The sequence below is a fragment of the Fusarium tjaetaba genome (genome assembly GCF_013396195.1).
Source record: "Fusarium tjaetaba strain NRRL 66243 chromosome Unknown NRRL66243_c0000212, whole genome shotgun sequence".
Lineage (NCBI taxonomy): Eukaryota > Fungi > Ascomycota > Sordariomycetes > Hypocreales > Nectriaceae > Fusarium > Fusarium tjaetaba.
In genome coordinates, this window is record NW_023501408.1 from 159211 (window position 1) to 175732 (window position 16522).

General features: G+C 48.7%; 7 protein-coding genes across 7 annotated transcripts; 3 read left to right on the top strand and 4 right to left on the bottom strand.

The window, feature by feature from the left end:
• Nucleotides 1-10: 10 nt before the first annotated feature.
• Nucleotides 11-740, top strand: FTJAE_9360 (uncharacterized protein; the record flags this gene model as incomplete). The annotated part of the gene is made up of 2 exons (XM_037356274.1): nt 11-412; nt 468-740. The coding sequence occupies 2 exons, from the start codon at nt 11-13 to the stop codon at nt 738-740; spliced, it is 675 nt and encodes a 224-aa protein (XP_037203612.1).
• Nucleotides 741-885: 145 nt separating this feature from the next.
• On the bottom strand, nt 886-1560 carry FTJAE_9361 (acyl n-acyltransferase; the record flags this gene model as incomplete). The annotated part of the gene is made up of 1 exon (XM_037356275.1): nt 886-1560. One exon carries the CDS (start codon nt 1558-1560, stop codon nt 886-888), a length of 675 nt encoding a protein of 224 aa, XP_037203613.1.
• Nucleotides 1561-1894: 334 nt separating this feature from the next.
• FTJAE_9362 (SGNH hydrolase) lies at nt 1895-3978 on the bottom strand (the record flags this gene model as incomplete). The annotated part of the gene is made up of 2 exons (XM_037356276.1): nt 1895-3433; nt 3487-3978. The coding sequence occupies 2 exons, from the start codon at nt 3976-3978 to the stop codon at nt 1895-1897; spliced, it is 2031 nt and encodes a 676-aa protein (XP_037203614.1).
• A 699-nt stretch (nt 3979-4677) lies between these two features.
• Nucleotides 4678-6618, top strand: FTJAE_9363 (killer toxin subunits alpha beta; the record flags this gene model as incomplete). Its single annotated transcript, XM_037356277.1, has 7 exons — nt 4678-4922; nt 4974-5594; nt 5647-5767; nt 5819-5906; nt 5956-6105; nt 6153-6414; nt 6471-6618. 7 exons carry the CDS (start codon nt 4678-4680, stop codon nt 6616-6618), a joined length of 1635 nt encoding a protein of 544 aa, XP_037203615.1.
• A 417-nt stretch (nt 6619-7035) lies between these two features.
• FTJAE_9364 (zinc-dependent metalloprotease) lies at nt 7036-8151 on the bottom strand (the record flags this gene model as incomplete). Its single annotated transcript, XM_037356278.1, has 1 exon — nt 7036-8151. The coding sequence occupies one exon, from the start codon at nt 8149-8151 to the stop codon at nt 7036-7038; it is 1116 nt and encodes a 371-aa protein (XP_037203616.1).
• Nucleotides 8152-9521: 1370 nt separating this feature from the next.
• Nucleotides 9522-12678, top strand: FTJAE_9365 (uncharacterized protein; the record flags this gene model as incomplete). Its single annotated transcript, XM_037356279.1, has 5 exons — nt 9522-10198; nt 10248-10284; nt 10328-11005; nt 11344-11951; nt 12000-12678. The coding sequence occupies 5 exons, from the start codon at nt 9522-9524 to the stop codon at nt 12676-12678; spliced, it is 2679 nt and encodes an 892-aa protein (XP_037203617.1).
• A 1529-nt stretch (nt 12679-14207) lies between these two features.
• Nucleotides 14208-15014, bottom strand: FTJAE_9366 (short-chain dehydrogenase reductase like yusS; the record flags this gene model as incomplete). Its single annotated transcript, XM_037356280.1, has 3 exons — nt 14208-14388; nt 14438-14720; nt 14771-15014. 3 exons carry the CDS (start codon nt 15012-15014, stop codon nt 14208-14210), a joined length of 708 nt encoding a protein of 235 aa, XP_037203618.1.
• Between the last annotated feature and the right edge of the window lie 1508 nt (nt 15015-16522).

Consider the following 16522-nt stretch of genomic DNA (forward strand, 5'->3'; position numbering starts at 1 on the left):
TGTTCCGACCATGCCGGGATCAGACAAGACTTTCGCGCCTCTCAAGGCAACAGATTACTTTTCGCCTTACCACCGCGCAGGCGCTCCCAAATCCTCCCAACTACCCGACCAAGATGATCCCTACGCTGCCCTTCGCGCAAAAGCGCTGACAGCCCTTGAAGCGCAGGGATTTGAAGCCAAGACCATGGTAGAACGCGGTGTGACCTGGGCAGAAGATCAAGACCCGTTCGGACATGTCGCGCACTCACAGTACCTGCATTTCTTCGGTATTTGCTGGCAGCGCGTCATGGAAAGCTACGATGAGTTTTTGTCTAAGCAGGAATACGAGGATATGATCAAGGGCAAGAGTGTCATACCCGTTGTGCACAAGTATGAGATATTGTTGAAGAGACAAGTTCGATACCCAGATTCGGTAAGTTAAGCCATACGCGACACGATATTGAAGACCAGATCTCATCGTGGGACAGCTCATTGTGGCCAATCGTGAAGAAAAGTTCACACCGAACCACAATATTGGCACGACGGTTCTGTTTTCTTTACAGCAGCAGGCTGTAGTGGCACAGGTTACAGGATCAATCACGTATATTAATGCGAAGACTGGTCGACCAATTGATATCAGGACTGTAAGCGAGGGATGGGCCAAGTTGTATGATGGATTTACCCGCAAGGTTGAAACGGCAACGGCACTGCTGAAGAAGTGGGAAGAGGAGCATCCTCCCAAGACTAAGACGAAACTGTAGATATTGCTTTTTCTATATATAGCAGTGAAGTTACATGAATATACTTTCTATTACCACATTTGGGGAGCGGAATGCTCGTGAACTAGGTACGAAGTCCAGAGGTCTGGCTAGGTACTCAGTACTCCGTCAAAAACTTGTCTCGATTCTAGGCGGTTTTTGAGAGAGTATAGATCATGATAAGGCCTGCTCTAGTAGAGTACTTAGCGTCTGAAATATCTTCGGGGAGCAGATGACCATCTCCGTTCGCGACAAGAGCCTCAGCCAATGTGCATTTTCCGACGGTTTCGAAACCGAGTTTTTCGTACAAGTGAACAGTAGCGGTGTTTTGAGGCTTGACCATCAATCTCACAACGGTTCTAGCCTTTCTCTGAGTTTCTTGCAAGTGTTTAATAACCTCCCGGCATAGGCCTTGTCCCAGTTTCCGTCCTTGATGTTCCGGTAGAATGAACAGGCTGAGCATCTGCCAACGATCTTCCTTGTCGTCCCCGCCAGGTGTCGGCTGACCAGAAACTTCGGGAAGAGTGAAGTCTTTTCTATTGACTGGGCCTCTCAAAGTCACTTGTCCTACCCACTGTGCCGCGGAAGAAGAGCCAGTGCTGGCAGGGGTTGCGATGCAAACAAAGTTCTCTCTATCATCTTGGAGGAGGCGATCCACCCATTGGGTCTCTGTGAATTGAGATTCGATTTCGTATGTGGAAGAGAAAGACTCTGGAGAAGCCTTCAGCGCGTTCAGACGCAGTTCGCGGTATTTAATTGCGGATTCATGAACGGAATCTGTCTTGGAGACGTGGGAGAACGAGTAATGATACTCAGATGACATGGTGGCTGCGCCGCGACCGATCTGGCGTATTGTATGTGATGAAGACTGGAGAGCTATAGTAAAGAAAGACAGACAAATACGTGGCTAAATATATCTATCTAAATAATCGAGCCGCGGTGAAATTATGTCAAGTTGCTCTGATTAATAATCTGGCCGATGGTAATACCACAGCTAGCTTAACCTGACGCAGTTAGAATACAAGATAGGGTGCAGTATAGTGGAGCTCTCCTACTGCAAGAAATACAAGATAGGGTGTATTGCTTATATTTTCTCTTGAGGGCTTATTATAAGTGTTGGTATTGCTTAAAAGCGCGAGTACTCATTCATATCTAAGTCAGTCATTTCCTCCACAGCCATCAGTCCATCCGCCAGCACCCTTGACAACCTTATTATTCTTAAAACACCGAGACCTCACGAAAACAGGCGTGTTGAACGTGAGCTTCCACTCATAGCCCTCCTCAGTAGGTTCATCGTAGTACTCAAAGTTCCAAGCCGTCGTTCCAAGTCCATAGCATCCATTCATACTCGGCCTCATCGTCTTCTGACCAAAGTCCCACGTTGAGAACCCACCGCCCTCGATGGTGTACGAACTATGAGAAATGTGATACCATCCTTTGCAAGTTCCTTGGGCGTATTCTGGTGGTGGCCAGGGTCTGTTGTAGCGCGTTGGGCTTACTTCGTAGGTATAGGCTCCGTTGTCGCGGACGTATTTACCTCCAGTCTTCCAGTTCAGCCGACGATTGGTGTCGCAGTTGTGGATGAGCTTCTTGAAGGAGTCGATGCACTGATTAACGTCATAGTCCGCGACGTCATTGCTAAGCGAGATTCTGAACTCATGCTCATCAGGTGTGTCTTCGTCATACACTTTGTAGTAGTCCCAACCCTTCTCATGATCTGGCTGCTCAATGTTCTTACAGAAATCCTCATAGTGCTTGTCCAGTCGATCAGCGCTGGCATAGATCTTCCAGTTGTCATCGGACCAGCATTTGAACTGGTCCTTAACCTCACACGAAGGGGGATCAATGCCAAGCACCAAAGACCGAAGGTCCATTGCCTCAGCCATTGCGAAGCTGGCCATAGTGACGTGTCCCTTCTCGTTGGGATGGAACTTCTCCGCAAAATCGTTGGGAAGACCAAGACCCATTGTCCAATCTCTGCTGTAGTCCGAGGGACAACCTGGAGGCTTTGGAGCACGACGACCGAGGACTCTGCGTACCAGCGCAGAGTCGTTGGGGCTGTTGAAGAACTTTGACCCCCAAATGCTGTCAGCAGCTCGTTTCTTTTTCAGCTCTGCCTGGGAGTAATCATAGTAATCGGATTCAGGAACCCCCCGCTTCTTCAGTTCATCGTGCTCTCCAGGTGAAGGATTCGTCTTTGGCTTGATAAATTGCATTTCAGGCTGATCCTTACTCGGGTAATCTCCATTGGCAGACGGAGAGCACATCTGTCCGTCGATGCTGGCATCAGTGACCCAAGGGTTCCAGTCCGCAAAGCCGATTTTGTACTTGACGTCGTCATCTTCCGAAATGGCATTGACAGCATCAGCAGTTGCCTTGTTGATCTTCTTGACGAGTGCATTGAATCGGTGGCGCCGGGCAATCGTCAGCTTCTGTGGCCATTGCACAGGTTCTTTAAATTCTGATATGTCCCAAGACTCGTTCTCACAGTCATCATTCTCGGTGCTGAAGAATTCAGCATATCCCAGGACGACGACAATGCCATCTTTTTTCACCTTCTTATTCAGGGCGTAAAGAATCTCTTTCATGTTGTCCGTGATGATGTTCTCGACATTTTCTTCAGCAATCTTGAGGACGGTTTCGCATGCTTCGTCATGACCTGCAGAAAGGATAATACAGTTGGCTATAATACCAGACTGAAACTTATCATTAGTTACCATTCGCATGTCATTCAAAAGGAGTATCTTACCAAGCAGAGATCGTTGCCACCGGCTGTCAACATGACCATGTCAAGATCTCCATCAATCTGTTGTGCTTGTTGGTAGATCTGTCCAGCACGATCCCCACTGCAAGCAGCATACTGGAAACTCTCGACTTGCGAGCCAAGGATTCTGTTGATGATCATGGGATATGACATGTCATATCTAGAACAATACCAGTTGCCGTGTCCGCTAAACTCGAGGTTGGGTAATGTGATGTTAAGAGTCTTGACTTTGACATCAAGTTCTTCGCCGTCAAAGATACTGCCCATAGGCCGCCCAGAGCCGATTCCAGCGGTATAGCTGTCACCTATGGCTGCCCATCTCTTCACCCAGGAGAAGTCTGATGGATCGTCATCAGCTCTCTTGGTGAGCTTAGAGGGGCTTGGAGCAGAGTGAAGGCGAGAATGTCTGAGATGAGGAACATGGCCTTGCGCGGCTGAAAAGATCGTGAGAAGAAAGAATAAGATAGTAAAGTCCATGATTGCGCCAAACGAGTACAAGGCCAACCGGCAAGTTTGGTGCTTGTAATGATCGAAGTTGCAAAGAGGGAAAGTGACAGATGATTTCTTTTCACGGGCGCTTCAGTGAGCGAGGCTTCCTTGAGTTCTCACAAGGCGTTTCGCTGTCGCACTGAGAATACCTGCAGCCGCCCGAAGAAGTGTACCTGGGTGTTCATACTGTGCGACATTCACTTTCCTCATCGACGCAATCCTCTGTTGGTCGATAAATAACTCACACTCCGAATAGATTAGAACAGACCACTGATCGGCACATGACAAGGTAAGCGCCGACGCTGAAACATGCACGAGCCCATGTGTACGTTTGGCCAACAGAGGATTTGCTGCCCTGCCGCGACCCAGCGTGGGACACACACACCCTGTTTCGACGATACTGTTGTTGGTCCGGGGTATTAATTAGTCATGGTGCTTCAACAGCTGCGTCCAACCCCCGCAAGCCCCTGCATTGATGAGTGGGCTGTGCGGGCTCATTTAGATTGAGCGCCAAGATGTTTTCAGTAAGAACCAACAACCAACAACTGGTGATGAATGAAGAGGGAAGTAGGAGAGTTGCAATGATGGGGGTCTTGAGGATTCCCACGTCCATCTATTCAAGTAAATTTCATCTCTCACTATCTCGAACTTGTTTGCATTTACTCACGACTCCAATCATTCTCTAAGATGTGTTCACCACGTTGGCTTGTCACCTTGGGACTTTTCTGCGCCTTGTCTGTCAGAGCGTTGGATCTCAACTCTTTTACGGGACAAGCTCAAGTTCTCGGTCGCCAGCGCGAGATGATCTTGAATCAGCACCAAGAGGATGGACTAGTGAAACCCATGCGTATGATGGCCGAGCCAGAAGCGGACGACTCGGACGGAAAATGCACCAAGACGAAAGGCTGTAAGCTAGGTTGCTGCGGTCCATTGTAGGTGAATATGCATCGCCTAGAGGGCCACGATGATTAACATGATCTCAGGAACAAACAAGGTGTCGGAATCTGTGGCACTGGTCCAAAGTTCTGCGGCAAAGGCTGCACATCAGAGTGCGACTACAAGTCGGAATGCGATCCAGGCGGCTGGGGCCTCAAATATTCCAACTTCACCACCTGCCCACTGAACGTCTGCTGTAGCGACTACGGCTTCTGCGGCACCCTGCCCAGCTACTGCAAAGGCAAGACAGTTGCCTCGCCCAAGTGCGACAAAGCGAAGCACTCTTCAGACAAGAGGACCATTGGGTACTATGAGGGCTGGAACTATCAGAGGCCCTGCGGTAACATGGAGCCTGAGGACATTTCGCTCGGATACTACACGCACATCAACTTTGCCTTTGCCCTTATCAACCCTGATACTTACCGCCTGGATCCGATGGATGCAGGAACAGCCTCTCGCTACGGGAGAGTTTCTGCACTGAAGCAGCACCAAAACGATCTTGAGGTCTGGATTGCCATCGGAGGATGGGCTATGAACGACCCTGGGAAGTATCGAACAGTTTTTTCTGATCTTGCCAAGTCTGAGAAGAAGCAAGACGCTTTCTTTGACTCCCTTGTCACGTTTCTGCAGCGATACGACTTTGACGGTGTCGATCTTGACTGGGAGTAGTGAGTTCCTCTGCAACCCTGTGATGATTTAATCCACTAATACTTTGGACAGTCCAGTCGCAGAAGATCGAGGCGGCGTAGAGGAAGACTTTGAGAATTACGTTAACCTTTTGGCCCGGCTTCGGAAGAGACTTAATTCTTCAGGTCGCAAATACGGCTTGACCTTGACACTGGTAGGCTTTCCATTTAAATACCAATGAAACTACCCTAACTGACGACTGTAGCCCGCCTCTTATTGGTACCTCAAGGGTTTCGACATCGTCAACATGGAAAAGTATCTCGATTGGTTCAACATCATGACGTACGACATTCGTAAGCTCCCTATTTCAAGACTTTGGAGATTCAGCTGACAGAACGGCAGATGGCGTCTGGGATGAGAACATCGAGTCCCTCGGTCCTTACGCGCACGCACATACCAATCTCACAGAGATTCAACAGGGCCTCGAGCTTCTCTGGAGAAACAACATCAATCCCGAACGGGTTGTCATGGGCCTTGGCTTCTACGGTCGAAGTAAGTAACTCCCCAAAAGCCACCAGAACTTCACTGACACTACGTAGGCTTCACGATGAAGAGCCCCAGCTGCATGGACGCTGGGTGCGACTTTAGCTCAGGCGCCAAAGGCGGCGAATGCACTGGCACCAAGGGCGTTCTCTCAGCAAGCGAGATCAATAAGATCATCAAGAATGGAGGAAAGATGAAGCTTGACAAGGAGGCAGCCGTGCAGATTGTGACCTGGGACTCAAACCAGTGGGTTTCTTGGGATGATGCCAAGACGCTCAAGATGAAGCTTGACTATGCCAACGAGAATTGTCTTGGAGGGTATGTTTCACACGAGAACTTGTCGTGAGAAAAGGCGATACTGACTTAAGATACAGAACCATGGTCTGGGCGATAGATTTGGATGATGGTACGCTTATTGAGGCGCTTGGGAAAGGCATCAAGCGTAAGAAGTCACGGGTTTCCCCACCTGAGATGATTGTGAACTGTTTTCGTAAGGGAAGCTCTCTTCACGAAGAGCTGTAAATGTTAGATGCAACTGGAGTTGTTATGAAGAGTCTGTTAATATATTTATTATCTCCTGCCTATCTTGCCGAGACATGATAATCTTTGACTATCGATCAGTCAATCTCCCGCCTATTAGTTTAAAAAGAAAACGCCCGCCAGTGCCCATTCACGCTACCTCCCAAGTATCTCCAAGACGATATCTGTCTTCGGAAATGACTTGAGTATACTATGCGTGCATCATCGATCGCATTTCAATTGCCGTTATACTTGATATCCAATGGATTAATGAAACAACGACAGTAATTTTGTGTCATTGCATAGGGAGCAAATGTTTAGATAATAAAAAGTGTCACACTCAATAACCTAGTCTGCACCCGAAGCCAAGAATACAAATTTGTTCCCTAAAGTACAGTCATACCAAGTGTTCTTATCTCCCTAACAAATTCCTGCTGAAGTATCTCCAGCTCTTTTGGAAGACTTTCCACGAATCTTGTTGAAAAGTCCCCGAGCTGTGCTGTCCTTATCATTGAGCAACTTGCTCTCTCCGACAAAATCAGTTCCATAAATTTTCAACAGTCTTTGGATGTCGCCAGTTGACGGGCTTTTTCTAAGAGGAATTCTTTCTCCACCGGGATAAGTGAGAACAGGCAAACGCTGGTCGCGATCCTTCTCGTCCTCTGCATTGATATTGACTCTTCCTTTGCCCCCGGCACCGCTTGGATACATCATCAGCGAGTCTTTGTCAATCTCATCGTCGTGGGTGAAACCAAGATATGGTAGAGGGACCCAGTCCATTGCGCTGAAGCCATAGTCCTTTGCTACTGAGGCTATTCTGCAAAGACTGTCGAGAGTGTCCTTGTCCTTGTCCTCTTTGGAAGCGTTTGCTTTCTCAAGCTTGGCCTTTGCGGCCTCATAGTCGTCTAGGTTCTCGCAATGATAATCCTCTGTCATGAAGTTGGTGCCCATAAGATACTCGATCCATGTCTCATCAGAGCCACTCTGGCCCCACCATTCTTTGATCTGGTGCTCGTGTCCAAGGCCCCAAACATGACCAATCTCGTGAGCAGTGTTGACGGCAGTGTCGAGGTTTCCCACCCCAATCACGTCACTCAGATGCATGGTAGGGCCCTCTACGCCTTCACGCCCGTTGACCGCTGGTAACCCGATGCTAGATCTGAATGTGCCTTGGTCGTTGTAGTGTATAAGCAGGCATTCACTTCTGCGGGATCTACACTTTCTTGGTTTGATACCCTCATATTTGAAGCCGTTTGCGCCGAGGATTTGCCAGATATCAATGGCCCTGCGAAATTGTGCTTCAAGCTTCTCCTTTGCTTCATCGTTGGCGAAAGCGTATGTTATTTTCTTGTTTGGCCAAAGACGGGTACGCGAGTTGTCACGGTAGTTGTGCTGAGGGTTGATAGATATAGCCCTTTTCACTAAACAATCCTCAAAGCCGTTGTGACTTGCTGCAGGGATCTCCCAGAGAGAACTGCCTGCTTTGGCGAGGCTTGCTAGTAGGGTAGCGAGAAAGAAACAGAAAGTGGTATGCATGTTGCGAAGTTACAGCCTACGTTCGGCGAAGTCTGGTCGAGAAGGGAAAATCGTAAAATAATGTAGAGACAATGAGAGCCAGACAGAATGTGCGCAAAAGTCATCGAACTCGCAGAAATGAGATTAGATGGGGACCTCAGTGCTACCGGTTCTTCAACAGGGCTCCCAGCTCTCTCCCTCGCACCAAGATCGTCATCTCTCTGCAAGCGCCGAATACTCCTCGGTCAATTTCTGTGGGCTGCCATCTTGCATGTAATGGGGACCAACATTCGTTTCATGATATATTACGCCCCATAAGCCACAGAAATGCTTCACGTGTTCCGATTCGATGTCGTGAAGAGCCAACAGTCAGTTCTTAGAGATCGGAACTTCGGCGTTGTGCCAAGAGACGCAATGCTTCATCCTGTAATCACATAGGCACGGTCCGCCTCGTGAATCAGTTTGTCAATGAATAACATTCGGACGCTTGAGCCAACTAAGCCACAGGGCATCAGCTGATAACTGTATGCTTGGTTGGTATCATGTTAAGTATATCCAGCCAAGGCAACACATCAGTGGAGAAGGATCAACACCAATATGCAATGGGCGCCTAGGGAGCCCCTTCACTCGGCTGATTATGGAAGGCTATTCCTTATCTGAGACGGCTGTTGGTGATTGTAGTGACATTGCTTGTATGGAACCAACCTACGGAGTAACCAGGGGCGATAACGGCCCTTTCAGGCCGTGCTTACAAGGGTGCGCTTGCAACCAACAGATGTAACTTTAATTCCGGCCTTCTGTTGGGCCCGTGATGCTAAAGACAGTTCACCAGGACTGTGCAGAAAGCAATGCCCCGCCCCAATCCTTCGCATCCCCGCAAAAACGATCATCAAGCCTTGTTTCAAACTTGATGTCCCAAGAATCCGATTGGGTCTAACTGGGAACCTAACTAGGAACCTAATATCTATGCTTCTTTTGGGCCCAACAGGACCAACAAACAACTCAGTGGAGTCCATCCATGAAGGAAATTGCGAGGACAGACAGATGAAGTGGTTTTGTGCACCCGCCACGCCATTACTGTTTTGTGATATAATCAACCAACAGTCATTTCACATGTCGCAGTTTGATGGTGCCCCTGATGGACATAACAATGGGTGGATGAATTATCTGGGACTTTAGCAAACAATACTGCAGGTAGTACAGCACAGTCATTGTCCCACGGTGCAGTCCCCGTTTCGGCCAGCGCCGTGTCCTCCTATAGAGAATCCCTTCTATGAACTGATTTACATGTGCAGTATCAATCTCCTCCAGTGAACTCACCTTCATCCTGATTGTCATTACTCTTCTCTTCCTATGGGAGCCATTCAAACGGAACTCAGTCGCGCTTCATTATGCTGTCTCTTTTCACTCTGGCTTGTCTCTGGGCAGCCTTGCCTGTCGCCTTCGCTCAAGATAGTAAGCCATGTGGTCCAGTCTATCCGGGCCAGCCCACGAATTGTATTGCCTGGCATACTGCCAAGAAAGGCGATGACTGTGATAGTGTTCCGAAGAAATACTATATCAGCAGGCAGGAGTTCATGGCTTGGAACCCAGCCATTTCGAAAGACTGCTTGGACAACTTCTGGGTCAACTCCGCCTACTGCATCAGGATAGACGGTACTTCAGCTATTCGCAGCTCCACCAAGATCATCACCACGAGCAAGGCTACCGCGTCCACTACTCGTCCAATAACAGGCACTGCTACCACTACGAAGCATGCGACGCCATCAAGTCGCTCAACTACCAAAGACCTTTCGTCAGCTACCGAAGAGCTGAGCCACACAACGTCTCCTATCACCACCAGCACTGTAAATACGACATACTCAGTGCGGCACCCGGTTTCGACATGGAATATCACCACTCCAACTACTGACTTGAGCTGGCCTCCCAAAGCAACTCAGAAGGGTCAACCAGTCACATGCAAGAAATGGCACCTAGCCCGTCCAGGCGAGGGATGCCAGGACGTCCTGAATAGATACAGTGCTTTCATGAAGAAGGATGACTTGCAAGTTGAACCATTATCCGAGCCGTGAGACCCAGCTGACAAAGTATTCACAGCTTCAAATGGAACTCCGAAGTCCATACCGACTGCTCCGGTCTTTTCGTTGGCTACTGGTATTGCGTCGGGATCAAGTCCAATACAACGAACAACCTCCAGTGGTCAACATCAACACCGCCATTCACGCCTCCTCCGGACCCAACGACTCATCAGCCTACAAAGCTCACTCCAGCCAACTCCGACTTCACACCAACACCAACGCATGGTTCTATCTCAAAGGACTGTGTCAACTTCCACCAGGCGGAAGCGGACGAGAGCTGCCGTGACATTCTCAAGACATACAACTACCTCTCAAAAGAGAAGTTCTTCAAGTACAACCCAGTACTGAAAGATAACTGCGATGGTCTCTGGAAGGGTAACTGGTACTGCGTCGCCGTCAAGAGTGAGGCTCTGATGCCCCCGACAGTCACCACAACCCCCAGTGATGTCCCAAGCGGAAGCACCAAGAACTGCACCGCTTGGTACTACACTACGAGTGGAGAGACATGTGACCAATTGGCGAACATGTTCGGTACTTTCAGTGTCGAGGAGTTCATCGCGATGAATCCGTCAGTTCTAGACGAATGTGATGATATTTATGATAACACCTGGTACTGTGTCGCTGAGCACGGTACTCCCACTACCAGAACTGCAGCCCTGACAACACCTACTCGACCAGCAACAGCTATGCAAACTCAGTCGGGTATAGCCTCCGACTGTAAGGAATATTGGCTTGTTTCGAAGACGGATACCTGCAAGTCTATCCGACGAGCTAACAGTATATCACTGGAGAAGCTGGTAGGCTGGAACCCAGCCTTGGGTAGCAAATGTACTGGATTGAAGCCTGATTCCTATGTTTGCGTGGATGCAGGTAAATAGCTTTGTACAAGAGTTCAGTTACTTCTTGATAGTTTAGAGTCCAGGCTGGTGGAGGCTGGAGACCTTGAATATGTTTCATTCGTATCATCAAAAGACTTTCGCATTTGTAACCTTTCAATAGCAAAGCTGCTCTGGCACCGTGATACACAGTGCATTCCGTCCTTCATACAGTACGACATCACCAACTGCATATAAAAAGCGTGGCCCCCTCCACTATCCCCCTTCTGCACTGACAACTAACATCACACCACCCAAAGCCTTTCTCCGTAATTATGCATCGGCGTTTCAAAGCATGGGTGGAGGCCAAACGTCACGGACACCCACGTATCCCCCAGGACCCTGAAATGACATGTCTTCCCAATCCGCGACCGTACGCCTTGACTCCATCACCATCGCAAGAGCAAATCACAAAGCTAGCAGAAACGGTTCTTTTCTTTAGACTTCCACTCGAACTCAGACGAAAGATTCTCATTCACGCATTTGGAAACCGAACTGTTCATATGGACCTTGTTTTAACTCATCCATTGCGCAAGCCACTGAACGCTGCTTCCTACAGAAGCATAGACCCGAAGGACAGATTTTGTGGTGGAGGCCATGGGGTTGAGCATCTTTATCCATACACACAACAAAACCTAGGTTTGGACACGAGTCAGCCTAAGTATTGGCAATGGAGGGGCTGTGTATGTCATCGCCTGCTCCCGCCTGAGTACAACATCACAGTGAAATTCCCGCACTACGCAAAGCCTGGCGATGATCGATGCTGTGATGGTTGGGGAATCCACTGTGGAGTGTGGACTAGGAAGCACCGTATGCTTGACTCTTGCTGGATTGGAGCCATGGGGTGGATTTTGACCTGTCGTCAAGCGTGAGTTGCTCTGAAAAAATGTGTCTGTCTCGCTTGTGTGCTGACCAGTCTGCTTACCAGATACACGGAAGGAATCGGAATCCTGTACGGCACAAACATCATCCACATATCCAGCAAGCCACTTCTCAATAACCTGAGCACACTGGTCCTTCCCCAAAGGCTCTCGATGATGACCTCACTCGAGATTGTGTTATCTCTTGACAATTACGAGCATCAAGGCAAAGCAGTCCCGAATCAACAAGAACTGGAAAGAAGTCTTCTTATTCTTGACACTTATTTCCCCTCTATATTGACCCTCCACCTTGGGTTAAGGCTCAACCTTCCCATTCTCGAAGAGATTACAAGTCGTACAAGGAAGATCAACAGAAGACATGCGTATCTGCCAGGCATATTCCAGTCGATCGACGCCTTTGTCAAACGAAGGAGTGATGAGCCTCAGCTAGGTCATTTCCGGGATCCCTTCTTGTTATCGATATCAGAGTCAGCATATGAGGATTTCAAGACGGACGTTGAGACTGATAGCCTGCACTATTTTAAGCTCCAAGGTATCCAGGTTTGGCGCCATCTATCGTCTGAACCTATTGTGCTGGATAATGAGGGCGAAATAAGCAATGCAACAGCAGATAATGGCTACTGGATTTGGGGAGATTATGAAGACAGGTATGAATTGGATAACAAACCAGTGGATGGCATTGTCAGCTGTTTCGGTTCACCCTTGGGCGGCTGATGATACCTGACGTTGTTGGTGTATTCTTAGATAAACTTTGGGCTCCAGGTCGATCGACTGTGATTTTTTTGCACAAGGCGCGAAGCAGATATAACTAAAAGGCTGTAACCTCTGTTGCTTGCAGTCATGTGCACAGTACTTTGCCATTTTTCACACTATCCTGCCCCGCCAACACCTGGTCATAACTTGCCTCAGTGCGCTTTTGCCTGGCGCTTACCTACAGGCTACAACCAACATAAGCACGAATGGCGATTGTTGCCCGCTATGAATGATGAAGCAACGCTTTATGACATGGTACGTTGCGAAACGGGAGAAGCACAACGGCGTTCCCGAGCCTCCAACTCTCCCAAGTCCGCGATCGCATATTTTAACGCCTTCGCCTTCAATGGAGGCCATGTCCCCGTCACAACAGACTGCACTCTTTTTCCAGATGCTTCCTTATGAGACCCGAAGACAGGTCCTGATTGAAGCATTTGGCGATCGCACAATTCACATGGACCTTACATACAACCACCCACCATTGCCGGGTAACAACAAGGCCCACGCCATGGTTCAGGAATGGAGGTTGGGCCTGGATAAGAGCAGACCTAAATTTTGGCACTGGAGAGGCTGCACATGTCATCGGAAGCCTCCGCCCTGGCATCCAGCTATCGCGACAGAGTCTTATAGTGTGAGAGCCGTTGATAAGGATAGGTGTTGCGTAGGTCTCGCGCAGTGTTGTGACATGTGGAGTAAGAACTGCAAAGAGCTCTATGGGTGTTGGATTGGCGCTATGGGATGGCTTCAAACGTGCAGACAGGCGTGAGTCTCCCTTTTGGGGTCTTGTTTGTGGATGCTCACTATTTATCTGTTAGCTATACTGAGGGCATTGACGTCCTGTACAGTACGAACACCATACACATCTCGAGTGCAACCCTTCTTGTCGATCTTACAGCTTATATCCTCCCGCAAAGATTATCATCGATAAGATCCCTGGAAATTATCTGGTTCGTTGAAACAGACGTCTGTATAGGCAAGAATCTCCCACGAGACAGGGATCTGAACGCAATCCTCCTGGTTCTCGACAGTCACTTTCCGAATCTCAAGAGACTCAATCTGGCCTTGAAGCTCGGACTGTCCAAAAACATGGAAACGCATTACCAATATCTCTTTGACATTCTGGACAAGTTCTTCATGCGTCGGGCCTCTGGTTGCATGCGGTAACCTTTCGCCGTTTCTATCCCGTATATTGTGTACGTCGAGATGCGGCGCGAGATAGTTCGTGCACAAAAACATGAGTGTCGCGTCTTTCACTGGCAGATATGGCGAACCTTGGGCGGTGAGTATGTTCTGCCGGAGAAGCCGTGGATTACAGAGTCGTTTCACACGACACCTCCGGCAAGATGTAATAATGGCTATTGGATTTACGCTGGTGAATTGAGTGCACTCACGGGACAAAGCGGGGGTTAGATACTTGATGGGGTTTAAGCGGTCTAAATTGCGAGCTATATTTGCTATTTTATGTGCCCTATTTATGACTCAGAAGCAGCCTAGGCAATGGGGGTGTAAAGTGTATCAAACTTCTTATATCCCTCTCCCTTGACAAAGGTCTGCATCCAGGGTCCCTGCTCCTTACTCTGGGACAGGGCCCAGTACAAATCAGCATGTGCATCTCCATCGACGCGATACTTGGGCGCTCCATCAGGCTTGCGTTCATCAGCATAGTAGAACCTACAGAATGTTAGTTCATTATACGAAAACCTCTGATACGTTGACTTACTTGAAGCCTTTGTTCTTGTACGCATCCGCAGCAGCCCACATCATATGGGCTGCGCCAGACTTTCCAACGCCTGCATCGAGGAACTTTGGAAGGATGGTGACGTTGAGGATGTTGCCGGTGTAGATGAAGGTACGTGAAGCTGAATCTGGGAGCTGGGCGAAACCAGCGACTGCCTGTTGTGCTGCGATGAAGGCGCTGTGAATGTTGATGGCAGTGTTGTTGCTGAAGTCGGTGTAAGAGACAGACAGTGGGTCGTCCGCGGGAGGAAAGGCTGCGGCGCTGGCTGTGGTGCGTTAGAACCTGTCTTGGCTTTCGATTCAAGACGGAACTTACCATTGTAAACAACAACGCTTGGGGTCCCGAAGGTTGTCTTCACCTTACTGAAGGCATCAGCAACCTCGAGTGGCTTGGTCAGATCAGTCTTGATGTTGAGCTGCTTGTCAGTGCTGTCTGCCTCCTTCTGGGACCGAGAAGCAACAGCGACTCTGAAGCCCTCGGAAGCAAACTTGCGAGCGACGGATTGGCCGATGTTTGGGCCGGAGCCGAGGATGAGAACGATGGGAGACTTGGCTGCCATGGTTGATTATGTTTATTGATGTGTGAGGTGAGTTGATATAGAGTGGTACTGGTTGTAGAAATGCTGTCAAGGTGTGAGCTTGGTAATGTGAGATGAAATGCGAATTTAACATTGAGACACAGACGATGGGCAAACTTATATAACTATTTACACTGAACAAATACATGCGGGGCTCGAGAACCCAATGGAGCTCATTATGAAGCATCTTATCAATCACTTCGCAAATGTTGACCCGCGATGCGACGGGAAGCACCAGGTATGTTTATTGTCAGGTTCCGCGGAACCAAGGTCAGATCGATCTTATCAATCACTGGTCATGTCAGATCAAAGCCAATCAGATGTCGATAATATGTCATGGAGCATGGAGCGTCTTACTGGCTGTTGGTGGCAGCTTGGCTCTCTGTAGAGTCATTTGTCAGCCCTAACAATTTGTCAGCGCTGGTGGTAACCTTCACCTTGGAACTGTTCAATTGGATACAGTAGCCTTGCAAGTATTGCTGCGATTGAACTCAATTACAAAGGAGAACTATACTGTTAGAATCTGTACGCCATCACTCAACATAGTAGCTATTCTTGATGCTAAGTAGAGGATTATTATCGACGTGGTGTCGTGGTTTACAGACACGAAAAGCCATACGAGAGAGGAACACCAAGACAATTCATTGCGACGTCTCGGCGCTAGGCTCTACAAGCTCGATCTGGCCAATGCCCATAACGATACGCGATAGCAACGCCTTGTTGACCTACCATCTCTCCTTGTTACCTCTCTTCGCTGATGGCCGTCTTGGAGCATAACCCTCGCGCTATTTGAGTCGAGGTGCAATGGGATTAATGCTTCCTGTATCTCGTCAATGAGAGGTCATGGGCAGATTCAAGTAGCTCTAGTGCCTAGACCACGTCTTGCATATTGTAATATGCCAAATCGATTCCCGCGACACACCAGTCCAACACACAGGGCAGAGAAGAAAGAGATGATGTCTTGAGCGATAATATAAGACCGACGAAGCTACTGCAGCCTTACCTCAGCCATCTAACACCGCTAAGAGATGCAGGAACACGATCATTATCCATAAACGTCTGTCCCGAGGGCTTTGGAGACTAGACGAGGAAGGCAATGAGCCCAGTGATGTGGGGGATACAGTGATGTGTCTAATTCTTCTCGTATCTAATCACTCTGGTCATGCTCAGCGATATTGCAAACTGCTTATGCTCCAGCGCACTGGTATGCAAACTCAATCCAGTGCATGCGTCGGCTACCATTGAGCCAATAACACGCTGTCTAAAATTCTGCTTGGCTAAAGACTCCTCGGGAATCTTTTAGGATCGTTAGAGTTTGAACTTGTATCCCACGTTGAGCACGTGTCGAACGGTTTTGGTTAATGCTTGGTAAGGTAGCAAAGCTAATTTTTATCGAAGGACTAAATATGGTCTTGTCGAGAGGCGAGACCGTTCCTTCACCATTGGCCGGAAGATCGGCTAACTAGCTCTTTGAAGAGCCGCAACTGTTG